This window comes from Lycium barbarum, chromosome 8 (genome assembly GCF_019175385.1).
Source record: "Lycium barbarum isolate Lr01 chromosome 8, ASM1917538v2, whole genome shotgun sequence".
In the NCBI taxonomy this organism is placed as follows: Eukaryota; Viridiplantae; Streptophyta; class Magnoliopsida; order Solanales; family Solanaceae; genus Lycium; species Lycium barbarum.
The window spans coordinates 95,552,560-95,575,445 of record NC_083344.1 but is presented as its reverse complement, the minus strand read 5'-3'; the positions used below and the strand labels follow the sequence as shown (position 1 = coordinate 95,575,445).

At 34.2% G+C, this 22,886-nt stretch overlaps 1 protein-coding gene across 2 annotated transcripts; it reads right to left on the bottom strand.

The window, feature by feature from the left end:
* Positions 1-10,619: 10,619 nt before the first annotated feature.
* LOC132606353 (uncharacterized) lies at positions 10,620-19,373 on the bottom strand. 2 transcript variants are annotated; one of them, XM_060319806.1, is made up of 3 exons: positions 18,757-19,373; positions 18,457-18,617; positions 10,620-11,113 (listed from the first exon to the last, which is right to left on the bottom strand). In XM_060319806.1, exons 1-3 carry the CDS (start codon positions 19,086-19,088, stop codon positions 10,776-10,778), a joined length of 831 nt encoding a protein of 276 aa, XP_060175789.1. In that variant the 5' UTR covers positions 19,089-19,373; the 3' UTR covers positions 10,620-10,775. The 2 variants fall into 2 exon arrangements, with proteins under 2 accessions (XP_060175789.1, XP_060175788.1); XM_060319805.1 differs by having other exon boundaries at positions 10,621-11,113; positions 18,457-18,626; positions 18,757-19,366.
* Positions 19,374-22,886: the final 3,513 nt, after the last annotated feature.

Below are 22,886 nucleotides of genomic sequence, written 5' to 3'. Positions count from 1 at the left end.
GCACTAGTATCTTCCCGAGGCTAGGAACGAGCTAACAATGACTCAAAAAGTATAGATTAAAGGTTTAAAACTTGATTTGTTTAACTATGTGTTTTGTTTGAACTTGTTGTGTGTTCATTTGGGGGTTAACTTAATAATTCTGACCTCCGTTGGGAATCTCGAGGCCTCTGGTAAGTCAGTAGCATATTTTTACATTGGTTTACATGATTAGCTTGTGTTATTAGAACCTCGATTAGGTTCTCATAAAAATGGGATATTTGGCCTAAAAACTATGTAAGGAGGCTTAAATCGATTAGAAAACCCATTAACTGGCTCAATATGATGACCAAGACTAGAATTAGGATGATTATGGTCCTAAGGATTAATTAACCAACTGAAAAGGGTAGAAGTAACTGGGTCTTCTTCCCTAAATTGTTGTTCTTGTTTGAATAGAAGGTTTATCACTTACTTAGCATTATATTGCCAGACTTTGACCATTCTAAGGAGCCTCCGAAACAAAAGGCTCATGTGGAGAAGTTTGTGGCTCATGTTCTGCATTCAAGGTAGGTTACGGCTTACTTTAGTTAGACTTTGATTAGCGAAACGTATATGTTGTGTAGAATTGACGAGAGAAAGCATGATTAGGTCTTCGGACATGGTGTTGGGTTGGATATTAGCTAGGTTGGTATGACTTCTAATTATGTGGGCTTGTCGCCGTTATTTATGCATTGTGAAGGTATAGTTGTATTCATTTTGTGGCGATTCAGGATGGAATTCTATTAGTTTGGTTGTTGTTCATGGTGGCTTGCTGCCTTGTTATTGTGATTAGACTTACTACCTGAATGGTTGTGTTGTGATACGTGTTGTACCCAATTCTCTTTTATTATGACACATACCATCGTAGAAAGGAAGGATAATGAGTTTAGACTTGAATTGTGATACGAACTTATCATAATACACAGATGAAAATTTGACTTATGAATTACAGTTGATGGCGATATTATACTTGGCATGCATTCTCATTCCATATATTGATATTGAATTATGACTTAGTCTTGATGATGATACATGAGAAAATGGAGTACCTTGGTGATACAAGACTTAGTTGTGAGGTGTACTCATTATATTTGGAAGTAAAGAGGGACATAGAATCTTTTTGTTGACTGAGAAGGTTTGGATGATTCATTCCATGGTTGATCTGACTTATCTAAAGTTCTGGAAGGGCTTATAGCATTGTGACTTGCACTTTTATTTGCACTTAATTTCATTGATTGATCATGCTTATAGTTGAGTCGATTTATCTAATTCTTGATATGACTTATGGCATTATGACTTCTTGTACCTTCATCATTATTTTAGTGCATTGATTTACCATATTTACACCCATTTTTGCATTCATACATTCATACATTATGAAAATGGTTTAGACTTGTTGAAAGGGAGGTGTTCATATATACCCGTCACTTTGATTGAGATAGTTGTATAATTAGGCTATGGTTGAGCAGAGTTATTGGTGAGTCTTGTTATGACTTGTGTTACTATTACTGCACTTCATTGTTTTTGACCTTGATATGTGTTATTGAGTTATTCATTGTGATTCGATCATGAGGCATTGTTGATGAGATTTTGAGATGGAACATATACGTCTATTAAGGCACATTTGACAGGGGGTGACGATGTGGCCTAATTGTGAGCTTGTGGTCCGAGGTTTGTTCCGGAACGAGTGGTACATAGACAGCATGAGTCCCCTGCAGGTCATGACTATTTAGGGAAAACATTACCATTTAGCATGTTTGTACAGGTTTAGAGTATTTGGCCAGTGCATTGCATTACACATCATTATATTTTGCATTGCACTTCATTACATTTTATTCTGCATTATTATATTGGCTCGTTTAGTTATGATTTTGGTATGGTTTGTTGAAACGGTTGTTGTGGTATAGATATGATCATTGACTGAGTGGAATTTTGGATTAGTGACTCTACCTAGGTTCGAAACTTGGACTTGTAAATATCCTGTGAGAGTATTGAGACTCGACAGACTTGTCATTTAGAAGCTTCATCTTAGGCTGCGATTCAGTTATGGAATGTTCTGTGACCTTGATTTGAGTATTATGTGTCTATCTGTTTATCTTGTTGATTTTATGCTTATATGAGTGAACTAATCTTAGTCGGCCTATAATGCTTACTCAATACGTGTTATTTGTACTAATGCTACTCTTGTTCTACTGATGCTACTCTTGTTGTATTCCCTTTTTGAGTGCAGATTGTGTTCCAGATATTTCACCCAGACCACATCTCTAGCTTGAAGCTAGTTGGCTTGATCAGATCCGAGGGTGAGCTTCTATCCACGTCATGCCACCTGAAGATCTTTCTTTCCAGATGTCTACTTTTATTCTAGACATTATTTATTATTAAATATGATAGATATTTCATTCTTTAGACATTGTTGGTTAGAGTCCTTGTACGATGACTTTCAGATTTTGAGGATTTAATAGTTAGACTTCCGCAGTTATATTATTTATCATTTATGACTTGGTTAGACTATTTATTTATTCACTTATTTATTGATTGCTAGAGTATGTATGATTAAAGAAGTTGAAATTGGCTAGTGATTAATGGGTTAACGGGTAAGGGTTCGCCTACTAGTGATAATAAGGTAGGTGCCCGCACGATCGATAATTAGGGTCGTGACACAAATTAAACTAAAAGTGATACAATTTTAGGAAATCATATTTGACCACATTTTGGCTTCTCAAGATCAAATCAACAACACCAAGCTAGAACAGACCTAGTTCGATGTGTTTGTTAGACGTGCCACCTTATTATTAAATACTTATTCCAACTAGACTCCTTAATACCCTTAGCCTCACTTGGTTAGGGACTGACTTCTTTGAAACAAATAAATTGTGTACTAATAGGTTTAGAACAGCCCTTAAGGCCATTTCACTCTCAAGTTTGACAAAGGGAGTTAGTCATTCTTTGCACATAAGGTCACCCTATTAAGCTATTATACTTGTCAAACCCTTTTTGAAGTTCTCACCTAATCCCAGGTTAAACTAAGGTTCAAACTAGAGAGAACATTATCATAATTAACACCATTCAAATTTACAGGTTAACAGATCATTCCCACACATTTACTAATCAGTTTGAATTTAATCCTAGCATTTTTAGTTTCAATCTTAAACTAATCCTAGCATTTTTAGTTTCAATCTTAAACTAGAATCTACTAAATCTTACTTCAGATAACTATACATGATAGCTAAACTCAATATTTGACAAGCAATGTCTTCACAGAGTAATGTTATACTCAACCATTAATCATAATCAAGCAAATACAAATACATACAAACACATAACTAATCTGAACAATTAACAACTAACCAAACATTACTAGAGCATCTAAACTAATCAAGAACTAAAGAAAAGCAATAACAAGAAAAAAAAATTACCTTTTTGAAGTGCAGTCGGCTTCAAGAATGAATTTGGAGCTCCTTTGTGCTTCCAAAACCAAGAACTCAGCCAAAAATAAAAACAAGCAATTAAAATTTCAAATTGAAGACTTGAACTTTGAAAGTCAAGTGGAAATTTTAAACTGAAACCCCAAATTTAAGTCTCAAATACTCAAAATCAAGGTCTATGCCTATGTCCTCTTCTTTTGTGACTTTCGGGGGTTCTATTTTATAGAGCCCCAAATCTGGATGAAACCCGAGCAATTTTTGATGTGGGAGTTTGTAATTTTGTGAGAATTGCTCTCTTCCACAACAAATCAAAGGTCCAGATTGAAGGTAAGGGAGAAAGCAAAGGTTGGATTCAACCCTTACAAGGTCAATTTGCATGCTTCTCCACATACCAATAGCAATTGCTCATTCAAACGAGTACAAACAAAAACAAATAAGGATTTCAGTCATATCTGATGTAAAATGCAGAAAAAGTGAAGAAATGAGTGGGATTATACCTTGTTTGGGTTATCTCTTGGTGGAAATGGTTAAGAAATGGCAGAGAAATTGATGCTCTTTCCATTCTTGGCCATACCATAACTAGCAAACCACGCGGACCTTTCCTTTTTGACATTTTCGGCATTCGTGACATCATGCAAGAGAGGAGAGAGGGTGAGGCGGCTAGGGTTTATAACCTTTTGAGTGAAAAGAAAAGTGAGAGGTATGTTTGGTCAATGAAAAATGAGGAATGGGGGGGTTATTACCCCTTTAAGGCTGAGTTGGGCCGGGTCAGGTCCTTATTGGACTGGGCTCGGCTGAATTTAAAGGGAATAAAGAGGGGGTTGTTATATACATGCATATACCTGATATACATGCATATACCTGAATATACATGTACACATGTATATTCAGGTATATGCGTGTATATATAGGGAGACTTTAAATACTCAATTTAACAGATAGCCACAACTAAAACAATTAATGAATTAAATTCTTTAATTAATGGCCAACTACGACTTAATTAATTATCCAAACTAAGGACATGATTAATTATGCAAATGGACCAAAGTTACAAATATAACCTTAATTGACTTTGAACCATGAAATTGGCCATTCAATTCTGGCCATATTAGCCTAATCAAACAATTAAAGACTAGTTTTTTGCAATAATAACCCAAATTGACTTAAGCCATGAATTTGACTATTTCCATTAAGGTCAGGGTTAACTAACAATTGACTATTTCAATTGTAGCCACAATTAGCGACATAATGAACAATTTATGGAATTTACCACAATTAACACTTACTTAATTATGATTAACTCTAATAAATTGTACAATCCACATTGAATATGTAAAATTAAGAATTGAAGGGTAAAATGATTAATTCATTTAATTAATTAGATTTGTTGAATTAAACGGAGTAAAATGCTTGCTAATCGATCTTCTGATAACTTTAACAATTGGATAAATAATTGTTTTTAGAAATATCTTCCTGATTAAACTTAACAAATGCTCCACATTAATTACAAAAATATGTAAATTGATTTCTAAATGATTTATAATATTATTGAAGTTGTTTTGCCAAATGAAATTGCAAAATATTATCGAAATAATTTAATAAAATCATTTTGACTTGTAACATTGCATATTTCACTCTGTTTGATATCCAAGGACTCTGGGTAATTAAAATAAATTATGAGAGGTCAAAAATTAGGGGTCAACAGCAACGGCCCAGCTAGGTCGAGATCTAGGGAAGGTGTCTCCGGTCCAATCGAAGAGGTCATCCACCGGCCCGACTCCCTCAGCCAAGAGAAAAGTCGGATACCCCTGATCAAAGCAACCGGGGACCAATCCTAGGAACGTCGGCCGCTTCCCAGAAGCCCATTGATTTGGAGATAGACTCCAATGAAGAGGAGGTCGAACCTTCTCAAAATCTTACTCGAAGGGGAAAGGCCCCCCAGGAAATTTCCATAGAGGCCCTTTTTAATGAAATGGAGCTTGCTCTGATGATTAGCTCCTCCTATCATCCTCAATTTCACACTCCTAATGTTAGAAACAAAGCTCCGAGCCTGACGCCCATTATGTTTGTTCCTTCTTCGTCCCCGGCAACCCCTACTTCGGTTGCCATGAGGCGAACTGTCCCTCTCGGGGCCCGAACACTATGAGGAGGTCGGGTAATCCACGGGAGGCTCGAAAAAGAGGCTTGGTTGACATTTTTCTGGCACTGTTCGCAACCCATCGTTTGTCAGGCAAACCACCTTATCCATTCCTTAGGAATGCAATCTTTTTGCCGATGGGGGTTGCCAGTTATTTGAGGACATTGGCTCCGGATAGAGACTGGGAAAAAATTAGCGTCGTGTCTGTAGATTGTCTCCTCAACGTCGGGGCTCATGTGGCTGACCAGGTATTTATTTTTTATCTCCTCACTTTCCCTTACTTAGCCTTGGCAGCACGCTAGTTTCTGATATCAGAATGCTTCTTTTTGTTTTTCAGGCCCAACTCTTAACGGCAGAGGGTCTTCATCGCAAACTCACCGAGGAGAGGAAAAAATGGGAAGAATACCATAAGTTGCAAGAGTGCCTCCCTACTTTGGAGGTAAAGTTGGTGTCCCTAGAAGAGCTGCAGAAGAAGCTGGCCATATCGGAGCAGGATAGGAAGATTCACAACGAGGAGGCTGCTACATTTCACTCTGATCTCGTGGTGCTGCGAAAAAAGTGGGAAGCTCATCAAGAACACTATGCTACTATTTTGCAGAAGGATACCGGTCTAACTAAGAGTTAGAGGATGAGCTGGAGGCGTGCAGGAAGGAGAATTCGGCCCAGAGGAAGCCCAAGATGCCTTCAAGGAGAGGCTTCAGGTTTAGATGGCCCAGAATAAGGAACAATTTGAGGCCAATCAACGCCTTTCTGATTCCAACGCCTCCCTTCGGAGCAAGGTCTAGGAGAACTGGCTCAGCTATTCCAATATTAAAGCTCGTATGCAAGATCTGAGGAAATAGTTTGCTCCAGAAAAAGCTCATGTGATGTGCCGGGCTCGCTGGATTTCTCTTAAAGAGGCTTGGGCTGGGATCGTTGATATCAATGCCCAGATTGCTGCAGCATTGTCCGTGGAGGAAACGGCTGCCAAGGCTTTACCTGTTTAGCCTCCGGTCAATGATCCTTCTTCGGCATCCAAAGGCGAGGAATGGTCTTCGGAGGAGGGGGATGAAGAAGAGGGAGCCAAGGAGCAAGTCCCTGCTGATGGCGAGGAAACCGGACCTGAGGAAGCCATTATCGAAGAAATCCCTTCTGGGATCGTTCCCCTCCCTTCAGAATTCGGAACTCCTGCCCCTCCCATGGTTGATGGAACCGGGCCTCCAATCAATACTGCTTATTCCTAACTTTGTTCAGTTTTTAATGCTAGGTTTCCCTAGTTGGAACCTTTTTTTATGACTTTTTGAACATCTTTTTGGGTGGTGCCCTTGTTTTAGCACCATGTAATAACTATGCTATTTGCACGTACCTGTTTATTCTTTCTTTTGCATGTTTTTCCATTTTCTAGAATGACAACGCGGTGTTTATAAATCTTTTTGTAACAAAATCTCTATTGCCTGCCATTATTACTCTGTCGATATTTGTTGTAGACCGGATGCAAGGTTATCCGATCCTTTGAGGGGGAGTTCTTTGACTGTGGGGTTTCATTCGCCCTAAAATCCCTTTGTCAAAATTTTGCTCTATTTTCCGAACTTCGTCCGAATGCTTGGCCTTTTGAATATGTTGTTACCAAATGCTCCCGCTTTTTCTTCATATACATTATGTAAAACCCCTTCAAGAAACTTGCCTTGCTTGATGAGTTCCACGGCTTTCTCGATCATTGTATCAATAAACTTTGCCAGTTTTACACGAAAAAATCGGCCACACTCTTAAACTTCATTCTCAAGGCTATGAAAATCTTCTAGTTTGTTTTTGACATTGCTTAACCATGTTTGAACTTTTGTTTTCCTTTTCTTTGTTGAATGAAATTCAGCATCTTCAATTATAGTCACTATATCAACTTTTCCGCTACCTAGCACTTTCCATCGTTCCCTTTAGATTCGATATCATCTCTTTGAGTCCTCTATAAGCTTCCCATAATCTTTCTTTAGCTAGGTTTGCTAGCATGTCAGCTATGGTAGGTCACTAGACGTAACAAAGCAAACAATGAAATAGATATCTAATGAACTATTTTACATGACCACCAATGCTACATAGTGGTAAAAACAAGGGAAAAGGAGAAAATATACCCTTAAACTTTGCGATTCAAAGCAGATTTACCCCTCGTTTAAAAAAATGATGCATATATACCCTTGTTATTACACTAATGGTACATATTTACCTTTTTCGTTAACAGACTCCTATTTTTTGAATTAAAAATCATTTACCTTTTTTTAAAATTAAAAATTACCACATGGCTATTTAAAAATCAGTCACCCACCCCGACCCGACCCAGACCTGACCTGACATAAGAAAAAAGCCACTCCGTCGTTTTATTCAGACACAAAATCAAATGCACACAAAATTAACCCCGACTTCTTTTTTGCGTTTGGCGTTTGATTGACATTTGATTTTGTGAGTTTTGTACCTTGATTATCCATTGTTTCATTTACCTATCTACAGGGGTGGTTTTTTGGTGAAGCCTCTAAAGCCTAAGCTTTAGGCCTCTCGATTTTGGGGGGCCCATTTTTCATCAATATAGTTTATTCTTGAAAAATTATAAAGTATTCTAAGTATTTTTTGTCATTAAAAGGAAATAGTTAATTAATGGATAGAAAATAAGGCCCCTAAATCAGTAAGTAATGTACAATATATAACTACTCAATCTCTAGTATATTGACAGAAAAGAAGGCCCCTAATTGGTTTCTCTGCAACACTCAATCTACTTTTAACCTTTCTCTAAACTTTAATATACTTCTAAGCTTTTATGTTCCTATTTGTTTCTCCAAGAGAGTCTTTGACTTATATTGCTATGAAAGACACAGTGTACGAATTTTCTATTTTTGTTTTTTCTCGAACACCAAATATTCCAAGAGGTATATTGAAGCACCAAATAAGTATTCTCAAATCAAGTTATCAACTTCTTGAATCATATTCTATTATTTCAACTTTTTAGTATTTCTTTTCATCTACAACTTGCTTGTTTTGATATCTTACTATGTAATACATATTGTCTCTTTAATTATTTATTAGAATCTAAAATATGTCAACTAGAAAATTTGAATCCAGTTGTTCAAAACTCAAGAAAGAAGAATTGAATCTTTGATACAATCTCAAAAAGGAGCTCTTGAGGAAGTAAGTTAGATATCTGGCATAGATCCTTAAAAAGTAGACTTCAAATGAAAAATAATAATGAATCCTTTTTTCTATTCTCGTTTTTTGTGATTAAAAAAAAAAAAAGTTAAGGCCCCTCATTGAGGTTTGGCTTTAGGCACCCAACAATTTTGAGCCGCCCCTACCTATCTAAAATATCACTTCCTTTGTATTAAAATACACCTTGATGGTGAGTTGGCCTCCACGCGCTTGTTGTCATTGATTTCAAATAGGGAAAATGACATAGGGTAGCTACTTAACACTTTTTATTACAAAATATATAGATAATTTTCCTTATTTACAGTACATAACAATGTTTTACGAAACATGACAGATTTTCATGTATTTTTCGTTTTTTTTATTTTGTTTTTAGAAAATAATTTTTTAAAAAAAAATAAAAACAAATTAAAATTATTTTAAAAAAAATATTTTAAACTTTTAAAAATATATATATATATATGTTTTAAAAAATTATTATTATTATTATTATTATTATTTTATTTTATTTTTTTTGCCCAAAGGCTTAAAATATTACCTCAAATTTTTGTGTATAAAATGTGCATGTGTGAGCGAAATTTTTAATACAATTTTCATATACAAAATTGTGTCGAAAAATTTAAGCCTTGAATATTGTATAAAAGTAGTTGCAATGTTGTTATAGTTGAATTAATTTTCCAGAAACCTAATATGAACTTTATATGCAAAAAATGTAAATGAAATTCTAAGTCTTGAGCGAGATATACACATTTGATACTATTCTCATACATAAAATTTTGAGTGTAATGTTTAAGCCTTGATCGAGATATACACATTTCATACGTGTTTCATAAAATTTGAGCAAACTTTTTAAGTCTTGAGCAAGATATATACATTTCATACACAAAAAATTGAGCGATTATTTAAAGTCTTGACTGTTGTATTAAAGTTGTATATAATGTTGTTGTAGTTGTATTAATTTTACAAAAATCTAACATGAACTTTATACACGAAAATGTGAGTGAAATTTTAAGCCTTGAGCGAGATACAAATTTCATACCGTTTTCATACACATAATTTTGAGCAGATTTTTTAAGCCTTGAACGAGATATACACATTTCATACATTTTTCATACCGTTTTCATACACTAAAATTTGAGCGAACTTTTTAAGTCTTGCGCGAGATATACACATTTCATACAACTTTCATATATAAATTTTTTAGCGAAATTTTTTTAAAAGAAAAATTAATTTTAAAAAAATACTTTTAAAAAAAAAAATTAAAAAAAAATCTAAAAAAGCATGTTTTGTATATGGTTTGTAATGTTATGTTTTGTAAATAGAAAACTATCGTCACGTTTCGTAAATATTTCTTCTTAATATGTATATATACGTACTTTACCCTTTCAAATATTTAATTAGTCATAATTTTATTTAAATTAGATCCTTTCTTTCTTCTGTCCCATCTCCTATTTCTTCTATCTCATCTCTTAATTTCTACTATCCTTTAATTTTTGGGTGTTTTGATTGTTGTTTTCATACTTTCCTAATTAGGATCATATCAATTTTGGTCAAGAATTATTTTAGGAGGGATCATAGAAGTGAAGAGATGAATGGCTTGGGATTGCAAAACATGTTTAATTCTGATGGACTTGACACCAGAAGACAACATATTCCCTTGCAAGCTGCTTGCTTGCGGTGCTTGCTTGCGAGTTGATATTTAAGAGACCATTTGTGCAGAACTGATTGTGACGCATGGAGTGATTACCAATTGACGCCTATGCAAAGGATTTGTTAATGAGAAGCAGCGTTGATAAGCTCTTGCATCATTTTTGAGTGACTCGACTGGATCATTTTTAACACATACAAATATCATGTATAAAAGAATAGACATAGTATTCCAATAATAGAGATTGTGCAAAACAGAATAACATTAAGCCAACTAAATACGACATATCTTTTCAAAGTATGTCACTGTAAGTAATAATAAAGATCAATAATTTCAATATATGTGATATAAAAGGATAAAAAACAGTAATAAAAGCAATAAAACTTTAGAAGAGAAGTCTTTTCTTACATGCTATAAACAGTAAAGAACGCAAGCAAACTAGATCCATTTCTTTGATGAGCTCTTCAATCAATTCCCTGCAAATGTGATCTTGTAAGACAAGTCCTATTCTCCCTGCCTCTCTCTGTTGCCCCCATGCAATGTCATAGCACACTTCCTCTACACTTTGAATCATGGCTTTGCTGCACCATAGTGGCGAAGTTGTAACCACTGACTTCATGTGAAATGGTTCATTATTTGTTAATTTCTGAAAAATATCAACTGGTTCATATGCTCCCAGCCTCGCGATTCTTTGCGTTGGCTTCCTTTGTTGTGTAATATGCCCTTCAAAGATAAGGAAAAATAAAATTATATTTTTAATCTATTATATTATTGTCCATTTTGTTTTTCTACAGATGTGTAATATGATCCACCAAAAAGATGATAATATGCGTAATATTTTTAATCTATTTATATAGATGTGTGTGTGTGTAACAAATAAATATTAAATTATTTATTTGTTATATATACAGTTACAAATTATGGAGGTTTTGACTTCTATGGTATACATTAATGTACCAGAAAATATTGCTTAACTAATTAGCAGCTGAAATTTTGCAAGTGTGTAAATGGTTGTTGCATAAAAACGAGCGGAAAAAATAAGATACGTAAATACAATAACTAACAAAAGGGTATCGAAAATTGCTGCCCTCCTCAATGATGGGTTAAATGCTTTTGATGTGAAAGATTTTAAATGAAACAACGTTCTTCTATGCAAAATGTAAACCGTTAATTTTGTTGAGGGTACAATATTGTTTCAGAAAAAACTCCAACTGTTTCAGAACAGACATGTCCTTTAGAATTAGTGATAATAATAATAATAATAATAATTCATTAATGATAGCGAATTTTTATAAAATATGCAATCCAACACAATATATAGTATTCATGTAGTCATATTTTCAGTTTATATCTGCAAAATCAATTTTTTCCACAACAATACTGATTAAATCCCCCCCCCCCCCCCCCCCCCTATGTAATATTAAACTTATGGTAAATAATGTATTAACCCTGTATAAAAGTGTATGATAGTATATAATAGGTGTTTATATACATACTAGTATAGGAGACCTACGGGTTTCTCCTTAGTGGAAGCGTATCTACAGCAACCACGACTCGTGTTACCAATCGTCGAGAATCCTCAGAGCATAATTTATGTAAATTATAATCATCATATTATTGGTGGAAATATTATCCTTTAAATTATCTCGCATCATTTCAAATAGGATAAATAGGTCATGTGACCACATACTATGAGAGCACTTTCCTATGCATTTATTAGGAATATATAGCCTCTCATGGTTGTCATGCGAATCATCAAGTATATCATAAGAAGTATGCTCAGTGTCCTAGATCATTTGAATCGCATTGATACATTTTACATTGATCTCATGTATCATAGTTCTTTTGTGTTCACAAGTATGACTCATAAGTCATAATTGATGCCAGCAAGCACAAACTAAATGAGATTCCGTCAGTGATCTTTCTCTTCCCACGAGTCTCTCTTCATGCTCTATCAAACTGAAGCTCTCATGGTCATTTGCTAGCATGCTAAGATAGAGAGCATCAAATCAAACTTCGAGCCACTGAGAGGAGTCATGAGTACCAGTCAATCAGGTCTCACACAATAATAAGTTGAGATAAAACCTATGTTAACCTTTTGAGCGATATCTACACACATGATATGAAGCATGTGCTACATCATTTTCTCATTTTTCCCCATGGAGTGTATGTCTTTATCTCATAAGATAATGTTGTACAAATGATATTCAGATACCATATGCATCTAAATTGAGTTCCTTGATCTACTCAATGAACATCATATCACATTTGACCCCTTGAAATAGACTAGGTGAAACTTATTTCTACCATTAAAATACTGTAATAAACCTTTGTCATTAGTTGTGTGATGCTAAAGATCTTTAAGCTACCTTCTCTCAAATTAATCTTATGATAATTTTCTTAAGATCTCGTCTCATCTCCCATCAATTCTAAATTGATGGAGGCGCTCACTTGTGTGAGGAGGCTGACCTCTGTCTACGCGACAAACATTTCAATAATATTAAAGAATGCACCAGAAGCATTCTCTATTATGAATGTTCAATAAATTCATAATAAGAATGTACACAAACATTCAAACAATATGTGCATTAAAATCGAATTTATTTTACTTTCAAAAAACAATAAACATGAACGCTGGATAAAAAAAAAAACTCAATAACTTTATATTGAAGTCCACATAGACCTTGAGATCTTGCACGAAAAACAAATATACATCTATAGGATCCGGGTAAGTCAAAGGATTTGCAATCATTTGTGCACATGTACATTGCATTCAGTTCTTTGCATGCAGTCATGTCTTCGCAAAATTGAATTTAGTATCAGTGTGTTTGGCTTTACAATGATATTTAGGATTTTTGGTGCTCAAAGTAGCAGCTTAACAGTCACAAATACAATCATTAGTTCAGTATTAACTGCAGCATCAACACCTGATCCAAGAACTTTTTTAATCAAACAACCCAATTGTGCTACTGAGGAGAGAACCAAAAACTCAACTCTACTCATCATGGATAAAGCTACACATTATTATTATTTTCATCATTATAGAGCATAGAATACATTCTGAGGTGTCTCTTATCCATATCTCCTATGGAATCAACATCAGTCGATTCCTCAGTTCCATGTCATGCCTTTATGACAAAGCGCATAATCAGAAGTCCTATATGGTACCTCATGATTCGTTTTAACTATTCTTTTAATGTGCTGAATTTAAGTTGATTTTAATAGTTATTTCCAAGGCAATTGCAAAACAGATACCAAGTCTAGCAAACATATCTTGCATTAGACTACCAACATCACATGACATAAAAAAAAATTACTTAGTAGTTCATCTTGTTTTGGAGTATTCGAATACTATCTAGCTTATAAGGCATTGTTCTTCTTGATTGGAGCTTTAGTAGGGTCGCAATTTCGCAAGTTTGGATCATTTTAAAGCACAATTTTTTAAAACATTTTGAAATCATTATTTGGAGAATGCTTGCATCTTCACCCATATCTTCCATCTTTAACTGAACGTTAACGAGTTACCTCGTTTAAATGCTATAATCATTTATTTTGTGATACAAAAAAATTGGTAAGAAGTCCCTAGTGCTTTAACTTAAATGACGCCTCAATAGTTGAATCTTTAACTTGCATTATTATGAATCCTAACTTTTCGCTCCCATTCAGATATGAGATTTGCCAAAGCCAACCTCTAAAGTGAACTCCATTTTGAGTTGAACTACCAATGGTATGTGCGCTGTTACATTCTTTGTTACAACTTTGACCCAATTGTTAATGTACCGTTCCTTCTTGCCTAACCTTTGGGGCTAAATGATTTTGTCCCTTGGACTTTAGCCCAAAGCACACCTCAATTAAATTTTAAACTTGCCCTTTTGTGGCCCTTAATATTCTCATCCCATTCTAATATAGGATTTTTAAGGTGTCAAATGCATTCATTTTCTAAAAGCTTGCAAGCTTAAAAAACATGTCAGTCTTTCACTTTGGCCCACCCTCATCAGCCGACACATGGTTAGTGGTACCACATGCCCCCCCCCCCCCCCCTTATGGACTCAGCGCTTTGCAGAAATGTGCTTACCATCGTACTATGGGAGTCCGATACCAACTCCGGTACCATATTTGTCACAATCTAAATACATGGCAAATATTATCATTTTGCTGACAGACCTCATAGATTTGTCCTCTAAATTTCGCCATTCCGACGTGTTTTGTCTTATATATCACTTCATTTTTTCTCTTCTTTTTCGATATGAAATTTGCCTAAGGTTTCATATGCACATCTTCTACGGAAGCTTGTCCACCAAAAATCCTCTCAATCCTTCACCTTGACCCTCCCCCCATCAAGTCTGCCACATACATCCACTTGGAATTCAGTGCCTTCTTTAAGGTTTTCCCCACTATCGTAATATGAAGGTTTGACTCTGATACCATATTTGTCACGGTCCACATTTATGGCATGTATTGTCCATTTTGTCTTAATGGACCTCATGGATTTATTCCTTGGGCTCGTTGATGGTGTAACTTAATTAAGAAACAAATCTGTGAAACTTGTAGAGACAAAATGAATAATACATCATGGGCTTGGGTCAGGACAAGTTCGGTATTAGAGTCTAGCTCTCGCAGTATGATGGTGGGATAAACCTCAGGGATGACGTTAAATCACAAGTTCACACGATATACACACTTTTGGATTGTATGATAGTGTAACCCAAGAGGTATACCTGAGGTTAGTTTTAAAATAGACAATGTAATGCTTTTACAAAATTACCAAACTAAACACAAATTGAAGTGTTAATGCGATTCTTTTTTTTCTTTTTTTTTTTTTTAGTTTTAGAAAAAATCAACTATGTCGAAGGAACTACTTGAACAAGTAGTTCTCCAAAGATTATATTACTCTTAACAGCCCTTAATTTGTTTACCCCGCCCATGCGTTTAATGCACTAACAAATATGATACAAAATTTATCAAATAGCATTGCTCAAAGAGTAGTTATTATACCTCTAATCCCATCTTATCATAACATGATAAAAAGAATGAAGTATATTAACAAAACAAAAAGAAGTGCACATTGCTAGTGGAGAGTGGACCAATAAGTTCTCCGACAGCGGTACCGTTTATCACACATTTGCTTTTACTTTTATGATTATGGGGAGAATGTCTTTTTCAAATTTTCACTTTTCCATCATTTTCTGACTGAATCATGACTAATTATTGTTATTATGCGGAGGCAACAATTGAAGTTTTCAGCAAAATAGTACATGGCCTAACAACAGCCCCTCATACATCTAGAGACTGTTGCCAAAAGATACAATTAGAATTCTCTTTTTTCAGAAGATAATTAATAAAGTAAATATTTAATGATGAAATGGTCCATGCTCGTCCTGATATGATTGTTCATTCCATTACTTTAGCACTCTAAGCTACAGCAACGTTAAACATGATAGCAATTTGTCTCCATTTCAAGGGAATGTACATATGAAAACTCCCCATCCCCAAAATACGGACCCGGACCTTTTTTAACCCAAAAAATAATTTTTAGAATCAAACTAACCCTTTAAAAAAAAAAAAAAAAAAAAAAAAAAAAAAAAAACAAACAAACTAGGCTTCCCTCACAGATTGAATCTGTGCGTGAAAGGACCAAACTGTAACTTTTTGAGTTTGGTCCTTTCACGCACAGATTCTGTGCGTGAAAGAGGGTACTTTTTTTTTTTAAGCTATCAAAATCACGTTTTTTTCATACTTTGGGCAAAGATTAGTCATGTTTCAAAACCCCCAAATATCAATATTTTATATAGAACTTAATATATTGTTTTGCGTACAATAACGTTGGCTCATTACATCAAGTATACATAAATGTTTGGATCATCGTTTTAGGGGTTGTAAAGTGCCCCGAATTAATTTTTGTTTGCTTGGAAACTTGTCATCTTTAGATCTAACTGTCATATTTTATAGGATTTTGATTTAAGTGTTTTGAAATAAAAATATTATATTCAAAAATAATTCATCCAATACGAGAGGTTCAATCAAGGTATAATATATCTCATTCAATGCTCCCACCAAGGTTTGATCCCATGTTGTTGGCATAAAAAAGAAGTAAGTAAAAAAAAGAGGCTAAACCACCAAGCTAAATTGGTGAAAGCAACAAAGTAGACACTTTTTATTTTTTATAATATTCACTAATGCTATCTAACTCGTTTTCATAAATTGAATTTCGAATCTCAAAATTGACATTCAAAATATCATTACCATGGGATTAGCATCTCGAAATAGATTTTTTATCATTAGATTTTTACTAAAGAAGAATGAAATTTTTGCACAAATTTGGGGCAAAATTAAAATTGAATGGGATAACAGGCGTTTTTTGGAAAATCAGCTCGGGCAAACCGTCTTGCGGCAGCTTGTCCACATAGATCTCAAAAAAATACCCTAGTTGAAAAATAAATCGCGTAAATCGGACATCCGAGCGCAAAGTTATGACCATTTAAAGTTTCAACAATTTACAACTAGTTTTCTACCTATGCTCCTGTCCTTATTTTTTATTTACCTGAGTGAAGAGGTATATGTATACTTGATGTAATGAGCCGATATTATTGTACACTAAAAAAAATATTAAGTTCTATATAAAATATTTATATTCTGACGTTTTGAAACGTGACTAATCTTCGGTCAAAGTACGAAAAAAAACTTAAAGATAACAAGTTTCAAAACTTACTTCGAGGCACTTTACAACCCCTAAAACGACGATTCAAACATATATGTATATTTGATGTAATGAGCCGCCATTATTTTACGCTAAAAAAAAATATGAAGTTCTATGTAAAATATTTATATTCCGGTGTTTTGAAACGTGACTAATCTTCGGTCAAAGTACGGAAAAAAGCTTAATTTTGAGTTTGATTTTCAAAGAACAAAGATAACAAGTTTCCAAGCAAACAAAACTTATTTCGGGGCACTTTACAACCCCTAAAACGACGATCCAAACGTTTAGGTATACTTGATGTAATGAGCCGACGTTATTGTACGCAAAAAAAATATATTAAGTTCTATATAAAATATTGATATTTCGGGGTTTTGAAACATAACTAATTTTTGCCCAAAATATGAAAAAAAACGTGATTTTGATAGCTTAAAAAAAGAAAGAAAAAAAAAGGTACCCTCTTTCACGCACAGAATCTGTGCGTGAAGCCTAGTTTGGTTTTTTTTTTTTTAAAGGGTTAGTTTGGTTCCAAAAGTTATTTTTTGGGTTAAAACAGTTCCAGTCCCATTGTTTCTTATTCCCTCACTCAGGGTTCGATATTCACTATAGAATCTGTTAATTTGAATTCGCATCAAAATATCATTTTTAAAGAGTTCCTTGTGAAAGGTGATTTCATTCCCAATTTGTATGCGAAACCTTTAATAACTATAGATAAAAAATAAAAATAAAATCACCCACCTCAAAATGTTTCTATGTTATTCATTTAATGATCCCCCAGAGTAAGTATTATTATTAATCGATCAGGGGATTATCTGCTTTTACATATAATAAATTTATGCCTTATTCGTAATTTTCTTAAATGTCTTATGCATGAAAAATCGTCGTTCAATAAAAAGGAAGACGATCAATTTTTCCATTCTCCTCTTCTTCTTTTTTGGGTATGAAGCATTTCACTTTAGGACACTAAACGTAATTTAACAAAGGAAATTTGATCATTATTTTTACGTATTACAAGAATATATTTTGAACTTGATTGATGATCTAATTTAATTATATCAGATGTAATCGAGTTCAATGTATACTTTACATATTTTTAAAATATATTTCATGAACTAAAATCAATCCTTGTGCTGAGGGTTTACTTGAAACAGCCTAGATATCTACCTCCCAAGAGGTAAGATCTGCATACATTCTACTCTTCCCAGACCTCACCCAGACCCAACTGTATGGGATTTCACTAGGTATGTTGTTGTTGTTGTTGAAGAATTAGAAATCGAGATAATAGAAATGGAGATATGCCCCAAAATAAAAGAGTCAAATTATTGTGGAGAAAGTAAAAATAGAAAAGCAAAGCAAGAATTAGAAAACGGACCATTATCTTTAGCTTTGGCGAAGTTGCACAAAGGTGATCTCCTCATTGCGATAACCCTTTCTTCTGAGTATATAATCTTCCTGATCGACTCTAAATCATCATTACACTTCTCCAAGGCTTGTAAAATCTTCCTTCTCTTCAGCTCTATGGACTCATTCCCCCTATTAGCTCTACCAACGGGCAGTTGTGGAGTCAGGATTTTTAGTAAGAGGGTTAAAAAAATATAAAGCAGTACAGTAAACATGTGAAAAAGTCAAGAGAGTTTAACCTCTACTATATATACATAAAAATAATTTTAACCTTATATATGCAGTGTAATTTTCCTCCAGCCCTATGAGCGCCGGCTCTTTTTTAACTTTTTCCAGCGAGTTATTCACCGTTCGTTGGTTGTCTGGTTGGATTATGGGGCTTCTTGCTACCTTTAGGTGATTTTTGTGATGTTCCACTATTACTTTGGGTGGTGAAGAAGCTCTTCTTGGTGATGAACCGTATTGCTTTCTTCCAGAGCTGAGGCGTTTGGTTTTGTTTTGGTATTTGGAGATAAGCTGAATAATGCCTGACATGCAACCACTAGACTTAATAACATGGTCACTTTTCCCTGATGCCACTAAAGAATCTTGCCTCTTTAGCATTGTTGACTTCTTGTTTTTTTTTCTATGTGTGTGTGAGAGATCTTTTTTTTTTTTTTTCCAACGGTATAGAAAGGATAAAAGGAAATCTACTAGGCGTCAAGAAAAAGAGAAAGACAGAACTAAGGGTAGTCAAAGAAGTGGCTTAGGCTTTCTTCTGGTCACTAGCTAGTTCCATGTTATGGAATAGAGATGGTACATATAGTGAGTTTTATTGGAAATTTTTTTACTTTGGGTGAGACATGTGTGAGGGTCACCCTTTGTTTAACAAGTGAAATGTGTAGGTCCCGCTAGTAATTTTCTTTTCACACCTTTTATTCTTCTTTCACCCTTTCTAATTTATGTAATGTAATTTATTATTCCTGTCCCACATTTCTTTTTCTTTCATAAAATTTCTCAGAGAAGGGCTAATTAAGCTTCTCTCTTTTTGAATCAACGAACTACAGAGATAATTTAATCATCACAAAAGTTTAAATTGACCTTTGTTTTTCGTGATAATCTTAGCATTATAAAAAGTTAATGTCTTAAAAAATCCTATACCCTCCTCTTCCCCCCATTTAAATGATCTGATTGTTGGGTTTAAGTACGAATGAAAAATGGAATGAATTAGAAATGGAGGGAAATGAATGAATAAAATTCTTTTTGTATCGAAACTTTGTCCCTCATTGATTTTAAAAAAAAAAAGGGGGGGGGGGGGGGGGGGGGGGGGGGGGGTAAGTTTTGTATTTATATATATAGAAGCACTATTTCTAGCCTTCAAAGGTTAGAAAGAAGACGAGCCGCAAGCTATCGCCGTCCCTCCCTTGGCTCTACCTCGGCTTAACGATCTGATTGATTGACAATTTTTTTGTATCAATTAAATCTCTTTAATTTTAATTTCGTGGAATTTTAAGTTGAACCATAAAACTTAAAGCCTGAATCTGCCTCTGAACCGGGACATGGCAGGAGAATACTTAAGTGGGGCAGGACAGGCGAGGCAGGTCAAAACACATTTTCAAAACATTCTAAATGGGGCGAGACAGGTGGTAGGGCAAAGCTTTTCTATTTTCTTTTTTTTCCTGAAACTCCTTGGTGAAGAGTTGAATGGTAAATTGCTAGTAAAGCAGGCTTAAAAGCTCAACTTAAATGACGTTTTGAACTTCTCAAGAATATGTAATATCTCTTATATATTAAGTTCATTTGTTAATATATGCAGATGGCTTATACGTTCCTATCATCATGCTTGCTTGGACAGATTATTTGATAAACTATATGGGTGAAAATCGCGCCTAACACGTGCACCAACATATAGTCAACACATGTCAGTTAAATACAATGACGTAGAAAGATCTGATGGTAATGCCGAACACAGCATTTACGAAGAGGTAGCTGATACCGACGACATGGTCAATGAAGAGAACATCAACGGGAACAACATACGAGACCCTTTTGATTACGCATTAAATAGAGTTAATGCAGTAACGGCGAAACAGTTTCTGACAGCCAGAATCAAGGAATTAAATGACAAACATTAATTCAGCAATTAATGATTGTTGTTACATACACACAACGGGAAAGGCACCAGATAGGAATAGATACCTATAAATAGTACTTTCACTTGTATATCAAGGCATCGAATAATGACTAACAAACAGATTATTATCAATTACTTTCTGCTTATTATTATTGTTCTGATTCTCTTATCATCAAGCTCTTGCTCATTCTTGGCAAAGGAGAAATCCATTATTCATCACAATTGGCATAAGTTTACTTTTTCCCTTTATTTATTTATTCTTTATCAACTTTTAATAACTCACTTGTGCTAATTCAACCATTTTTATCAAATTACTATCAACTGTGGTTAACCTTATTTAACTATTTGGGCAAAGTACGATTTTTGACTTAAACATAAACAAAGAGGAAAAACAGAAATTCGAAGAAATTTTTGTACTTATATTTGTAATCCTTTAATTTCTACAATAGTTAATTCTTTTATTTTCTACTAGAAATTGTATTATATTATGTGTACATGCTCTTTCAAAAGGAAACCTTTATCTTTGCATTTCTAATATTTTCATTATTCAACTATCAAAAAGTTAGTTTGGGACATATTTCTTGCTAAATAATACAGTCTGTCTTAAAAAATTCTACATGGGAAAGGGAAAGGAAGATAAAAAATTGAAAACCAAATCCAGAAAGAACTTATTTCGACATTTGAAGATTGAAGGCTTAAATGTAAACATACCTTTGACCATCGTGGAGTGTCCTTAATATTGAAAAACTTTAAAAAAATATCTTCAAAATAACAATTAACAAGTATTGAAAAATTACTATAAGCAAGTCGTCCTGCAGCAAAGCATGACTAAAAATGGACATAACTCCATCAAAAAAAGCTATGTCAAAACTCAAAAATTCATCTAAAATATCATTAAATGGTGTATAAGTGCAAAGTTTACTCTAATTAAGTCCTTGGTGAAGAGTTGAATGGTAAATTATAATGACAACTTCTAAGGGAACAAGAGAGACTCTTAAGTGAAATGTTTATAATTCTTCCATTATTTCACCCAACTTCCTGGAAAAGTTGAAAATTTTAGTACAAATTTGAAAGAAACTAAAGTGACACATATCAAGTAGCTTAAAAATCATTGCAACGAAATTAAACCAACAACATACCCAATGCAATCCGACAAATTGGGGTCTGAAAAGGGTAAAGTGTGTGTTGGGCTTGCTCCTATCTTGGGAGATAGAGAGGTTGTTTCCGGTTACGACGAAATTAAACCAAGAATAATATATTGAGGAGAAACCATAAAGATTCAGCACATAATGTCCTTCAATAATGAGGAAAAGTGCAGCAATGTAGAAAACAATAGCAAATCAGGAAAATAAATACCATGACGCAAAGTGAAAAATAAAGAGAAGAAAAATGAAAATTAACATAAACGGGGCAGGGCAGGAAAATTTTATGAAAAATGCTAAACGGGGTGGGTCAAAATTTTAATAGGTCATTAGCCCTGCCCCCGCCCCGCCCCGTCTTAACTCGCCTTATTGCCACCTCTATTCTCAGTCCACTTCGTTGGTCACTAGACTTCACCCTTGGGTGTGTAAAGGAGACACTTCAATGTATATGAACCAATCACTGTCCAGAAGACATTAGAAGGAGTTTAAGTTTTGTAAACTGTCGGTGTATATAATTTCTTACACCATCAGGTAATTTTAAAGGTAAATATTCACAATACTTTTAATTAATAAAGTATTACCTTTTCTAAATAATTTAATTTAGAAAAGAAAAAAAGGTTTAAGGCAAGTTGAATCCTACTTATATTGTAACTGAAATTATTTCCAAGTTGTACTTGTAATTAGAATTATTTCTTTTTCCAACTTTATTATTTTTCTTCATAGTTCTGTTCAAACTCTATCGTCAAAATCGATTAAATCACTGAATTAGATTTCGGTTCTTTAGTTCATGAAAAACATAATTAGGTTCCAAAGACTTTATTTATATAATTCAAAAGCTCTACAGGTACCGATTATGCAGATCGAATATATACACTAGAGAAATAAAGGAACCTTAAATTACATTGTTAAATCATGTGAGGAATTATATATAAGACGTCCAATTTTGAAAAACATGGGATTAGGGTGTATTGATTTACTTCTCTAATGATTTTTTGGTGAGTAATATGTAAAAAAAAAAATCTTCCAAGCTCATGCTTCCTCTGTTTTACTTTTTTGAGATCTTCAATAAAAATATACATGACATTCGAGCTTGGCCCTTGTTTGATAATCTTGAACCAAAAAAATCAAAAAGCATCTGACCACGTA

Excerpts from the sequence above, each read along its gene's own strand:
- LOC132606353 (XM_060319805.1), bottom strand. The coding sequence starts at position 19,088 with ATGCTAAAGAGGCAAGATTCTTTAGTGGCATCAGGGAAAAGTGACCAT. Across the intron at positions 18,627-18,756 it reads AATTACACTGCATATATAAG|AGCTAATAGGGGGAATGAGT; the intron begins GTTAAAATTATT and ends GCCCGTTGGTAG. Across the intron at positions 11,114-18,456 it reads CGCCAAAGCTAAAGATAATG|GGCATATTACACAACAAAGG; the intron begins GTCCGTTTTCTA and ends TTATCTTTGAAG.